The sequence below is a fragment of the Hyposmocoma kahamanoa genome, unplaced genomic scaffold (genome assembly GCF_003589595.1).
Source record: "Hyposmocoma kahamanoa isolate Upper Pololo Valley unplaced genomic scaffold, ASM358959v1 102, whole genome shotgun sequence".
NCBI lineage: Eukaryota > Metazoa > Arthropoda > Insecta > Lepidoptera > Cosmopterigidae > Hyposmocoma > Hyposmocoma kahamanoa.
Window position 1 is genome coordinate 3,619,367 of NW_020653337.1, and position 6,000 is coordinate 3,625,366.

Here is a 6,000-nt window from a genome sequence, read left to right on the forward strand (position 1 = left end):
ACCATTGAATAATTTGGTTGGCTCTTTTTTCAAAATTCTTGTTACGGAATATCACCAGAAAAATTTTGTTCAAATTGTCGGTCGGTAGCCGCCTTTTATTATCTGCAGATATACGAGACGATAGCTCTGGGAATTCCCAAGACTGCGCGAGTATTCTCCATAAGCCTTGAACACTGCCGTAAAGTTGGCTGCCTATCGGTATTTTACAGGATATATCGCGGAGAGATCTGCCATTCTAGCTATCTTTGGCGATGTCATTAAGGCTGCGTTCATTATATTGGGAATTCTTGATTTATCCCCTACGCGCGTTATAAGAAACCCATGAAGATGAATACGCGGAATGTCCTCCGGAAGCAAATTGTCTATTTCTCAAAAAATCCTTTACCTAAAATATTGCTGTTGAAATTAAAACCATTCTAATTTCAATAAGGGAAAATGGTTTCTCTGTACCACCAGTTTGGGACGTAAGATTACAGTCTTAGTACTGGCTAATAATTATGTTTTAATATATTATTTTAACAACACTCCCTTAGCGTCGCTAATGTCTTTGGTCCATTTTCCATTAGAAAATAATCTGTAAATTTTTGCAAAGCATTGTAAAAAAAATTTTTAACTCTAAATTATTATTTTAGGTTATCCCTTATAGCGATACAAGACATCCTAGATGAAGCTGCACTCAAGATTCTGTGCGACGAACTGAATGCACCGGTCTTAAGGCGAGTCCGTGAATGGAAAAGTAATAGCCAAAGATGGGAATACTGCATATCAGAGAAGATAGAAGGGTAAGTAGATATTTTGATGCTACATAAGTAAGTATCATTTAAAAAGGAAGGATCATTAATACAAAGTTCGAACACGAAGAAAAATTCCTTCGATCTGACAGGATTTGGATCAACTAGGGTCACGACGCCGGGGCTACCAATACAAAAGATCTGTAACAAACACATTAAAGAAATCCATAAGGTCAGCGGACACGACCTGTAGCTTAGTTGATAGAGCGGTGCCCCTAGTATGAGATACAATCAGATCGAAGGACCTTTTCCTTGTGTTCGATCTTTGTATTAATAATTATGACAAAGTAGTGAAACATTATGATATTCAATAAAATCAACATTAAAGGAAGGATCTGCCACTCTAGCTAGCTACCTTTGGCGATATCATTAAAATGGCGTTCATTAGATTGGGAGGAGAAACTGCTGCTTATGTTCTTTCTTCTTTCGTACCCGCGTTATACGAAACCCATGAAGATGAATACGCGAAATGCCCCCTGGAAGCAAATTGTCTATTTCTCAAAAAATCTTTTACATAAAATATGTCGCAGATAAATTAAAACTTACTGACCTTGACTACTGACAGTGACCCAGTGAGCTTGACCTCCGACACCAGTGGATCTACTCTCGTTGTCGTTCGACATTCCTTCCGAAACAATTACTGCCAAATAAGTAATAACCACTCGCATCACGCGCGTTTTCACCTGGTTGAGCATAACTTATTTGATCGATCGTTTGGTCTGAAAATCTTTGGGGGAGGCCTTCCGCAGCAGCAGTGGACGTCTTCCGGCTGACATGATGATGATGAGTATTACTTATTTGACAGTAATTGTTTCGGACGGATGTTCGACAGAGGACAGGAGTAGACCCCCAAGATTCGGCCACGATTCCTGAAGATAAATAAAGAACTAAAGTAAAACCGCATTTTTGCGCACTGTGATGTAGATGTTAAAGCTACCATTTTCAAGGCGTTTTGTCAGACCTTTTACACGTGCAGTCTGTTGACAAGCTACACTAATAATATAATCTTAGTACAGAGTACTAAAGAAATCCACCTCAAAAGTACGTGGAATTACGTCTATTTCCCAAGTTTTATTGAAATGTCCCCTAGTTCGCCACTCGTATAGTGGACTTGACACAGTAGATAATAAAAATCAGTTCTCACTACTCAAAGTACATTGAGAGAGAAAAACGCCTTGAATTGGAGAATAGCAAAATCAACTATTAAAATAATTGCTCCTTAAGTAAAATTTAGGCGCTATTTATAAAAATGAAGCTTCATACGTAAACAGCCACTCTTAGAGGTGGATGATTTTCCTCAAAATTAAATGGAACCACTATGGAGGTACCCTCTTTCCAACAAAAAAAAGAATCATGAAAATCGGTGCACAAATATCGGAGTTACCGCGTAACATACATACAAAAAAAAATACATATAGTCGAATTGAGAACCTCTTCCTTTTTTGAAGGCGGTTAAAAAGGCGTCCAATGCTCTGCGTATTCCATATAACAATGGATTTAGGATGTTGTCGGGACTGCCACGCTTTTGTAGCGCATCAGGCATGTTCGCGGAGGCGCATATTAACAGCTTTAGTGCGATAATACGCAAGAGAACAACCTCCCTGATGCGTCGCGTGCGTGACAGTTCCAACAGCCTCGTACGGTTGATTTAGGAGTACCCTGCTTGCGACACGTGGAAGCACTGGAATCAAGTTCATGTGGGCTCCAGAAGCTCGATTTATAATGTAATGTAAATGTTTCAATTTAATTTATAGTTTGATGTGATTGATAATTTGATTTAATTTCATTGATTTTCGTGGATGTGATACAATTGTATGTTATAATAATTTTCATTACTAACTAAGTGTATTTGTAACTAACATCTATGGACATGGTCTGAAACAAACCATTTGAATTTAAAAACCCATCTAAAGACAGTGTGACATCATGCGAAGTAGCCATTTTAGAAGAAGTTGATTTTCTGCGTCTACTCATACAACGCTCCATTCAACTTCCGAACGACATTCACAATAAAAAAAATCATAACAGTAACTCATTTCCATTGACAAAAGGACATGTTCCGTTTTTAGCAAGTTTGCTTATCGGAGCGGTCATTCAAATTTCGAAGACTAACTTGATTCTGTTTACATTCTGTATCCGTCAATTCATGAGCCAATCAAAACATTCCCAGAAATCGTGTAACTTTGATAAACAATTCGATGTCTTGACGAACCAATTGTCTTTTGTTCTGTTCGGAATTTCAATGGTTACTTTGAAATCCGAGTATCGAGAGTGCTTTAAGATTTAATTACGTTACTATTTTTGGTCGTTATAGTATAGGGAATTATCTAGTATTAAATAAGAAGATAGGTAGATATTTGTGTTAGTAGTTCAAGTTAGTTTTCACCTTGAAATGTGGGCGCTATTATGTTACTAAGTCTAAATGTTATCATTTACTCCAAACGGCATCACTCGCTCCCAAAGTTCTCGTTCGTTCGTTCCAAAAGCTATAATATACTCCAAAAACTATCATTCGTTCCAAACGGTATCATTAACTCCAAGCGTTATCATTTGCTCCAAACGTTATCATTTGTTCTTAACCCTACCAAGATAAATTATCATATAATGTGAACATTGTAGCAGCTAATCTCATCAAGCCTTGAAAAATTATAGTAACAGATATAAAAAGGGACTGAGTAAACGACCTGAATAACGCCGATAGTGCGATTTGATAAGTAGATTTCATCGCTTTCAATATTTTTGTTAATCGCGGATAGAAGGAAATAACAAATGGAAAGCATTGACCTTTTGGTTATTCATACCGAATGTTGACTATTGTTGAATTTCTATAATCATTTCATTTTTTAAACCCCGACGCAAGCTAGGAGAGGCAAGGCGTGTTATAAATTTGCAGCCTTTGTCTGTATGTCTGTAGCATCGTAGCTCCCACGCGGATAGATGATCTCAAAACAGTTTTTTTTAAGTTAATTGGGATGGTTTTTTAGCTATGTTTGACGAGCATCTGTTTGGCTGTTTAAAAATTACTAGCACTTAGGATTTCACTCATAAATAGTACATTGTGTATTAAGAACGATAAATAAGAAATAACTAACGAGGGTCTATATTCTAATATTTAATTTGGTTTGAATGCTGAAGGCTTACATAACTCGAGTTTTGTATTTTTTTACCATCCGTGATACATACAATGTTTTTCATCACATTTGCGAGGATATAAATACAATGTTTATTTCTTGTATGAATAAATATGGTTCACAACACAACAATTATGGATTTTGCAAATAGCGGGTTTTTTGGTTTTTTTTTATCAATAGATGGCCAGCAGCCATTCTTCCATAGATAATACAACTCGAACTAAAATTTGTAAAAAGCAAAAACGCATTTAAGAAATTCTTAATAATAAGTATTTAAGTATGTTTTAATTTTTGAACTTAATAACCTCCTTACTTGAACTTGAACCTGGTCTATGTAAGGAAGTATGTCGTGCTACAAATTAAAACTCCTTATCAACCATGGCTGTAATAGGAAGAAAAAGGCCCAAGGGTTTTATTTGGAGCATTATAGTCGAGTTTGTCACCATGCAATCATACTATTTACGACGAAGGGTGATGAAAAATTATTATTCTACTGTCCTTTCGACTTCAAATTTGATATACCATGAAAATTTCATGATATTACAATAATATGGTAACTTTGATCTGATGCCGTAGCTATGACCGTCCGTAGAATTCATTAAATTACTCTGAACGAGTTACTGGCCTACAGATAGTGACTTTATTATCTTTTTGTAGTACGCTGTGTTGTAAAGGGGTTAATTTTTATTTTATATATAAACATAAAATAAATACATTTTTGTTTTTTACGCAGTGATCGGAATTAAGGGAATTTACCTACCTAACGTAAGAACGTTTTCTTAGTATGGACATACCCATTTCGTCATCAATGCGTATAAAATTTATGTACAAAATATAATTGCGCACTATGACTTCCATGTCATCTGATGGAAAGTGACGTTGAGGTCGATGATGTAACATGCACACCTAAATGTTACCTATTCACTCTCGCCTTGAAAAGGTCCAATTTATAGCGTTCGGGGAATAAGTCCGCAGGCAGGGAATTCCACTCCCTAGCCGCTCGCCATGTAAATATGGAAGCGAAACGCTTCGGGCGAATCCTGGGAATATCCACAACATAAGGGAGGAACCCCAGCCAACGTCTAGTCCTCGATGATGGAAAGGGGAAGGCAGAATCGAATAATGCATTTCCATCGCACACTCTCCGTGAATTATATCCTGTAGAATGCCACTAAGCAGGCAACTTTACGATGGTGTTCAATGTTCTGCGGCTTCGCCTCTACTAAATCCGAGTCCTATAAGCCTCTTTTTATTTTCTACTACTGTTTGTTTTCTAAACAGTCCAACATATAGGTTTGTCTCATGTTTATTTTTAGTATTTTTAAACTATTACAAAATTGATTTTTGATACAATGATTTCTAGAAAATACTTAATAGGAAATAATAATTTATCTCCAATGTCCAAATTTTTTTTAATAAATACTGCGCATATTCAAATATAATCAGTTCGAAGAAGTGCCGGGATTTTCAAAAGGGAATGTCCACATTATTCTTTGGTTTAGCTAAATTAACTCTCTCAATTCCGATAATTGTTTATAAGAAGAAAATGTGAAAAGAAACGTGTTCATTTTTCCCAGAATGACTCTATTTGAATAAATTTTCATGCGTATTGTCAGTAGAAAGAAAGGTTACTGGCAACAGTATGTGTGCTTTTCAATGTAATTTATTTTCCGACCTTTACACGTCTTATCCATTAACTAAAAATAATCTTTAATTATCTTGGTAGAGTAGGTACAATCTAATCTGCAATCAAAAGTTGAAGTGTTTACTTATATCCTGTACATTGATGGCTTATGACAAGATAACGTAGTCTAGTGTAGGCAGAAGCCTTCCAAAAATATCCAAGCGATTAATTATTTTATACTGTCGCGTTAAAAACCCTTTTGTATTGCAGTAGCGAATAGTGAGTTTCTAATACCAAGCACTATATTTAATTAAAATGTTTATTACACCGATTACTTCGCTAATTACAAAAATATATTTTGTTTTGGTTGCATAATGCCACCGATATTAATTAATCTTTGTTCTGCAAAAACATTACAATTTACATAGAGTATGAGAGTTCAGTTTAAAAAAAA

General features: G+C 35.7%; 1 protein-coding gene across 1 annotated transcript in view; it reads left to right on the forward strand.

The window, feature by feature from the left end:
- The window catches only part of LOC113232873 (endonuclease/exonuclease/phosphatase family domain-containing protein 1-like), a 40,704-nt gene that overhangs the window by 5,773 nt on the left and 28,931 nt on the right, over window positions 1-6,000 (forward strand). Inside the window, exon 3 of the mRNA XM_026467749.1 lies at window positions 633-782. Coding sequence (XP_026323534.1) covers window positions 633-782 — 150 coding nt within the window. The remainder of the gene's footprint in view (window positions 1-632; window positions 783-6,000) is intronic.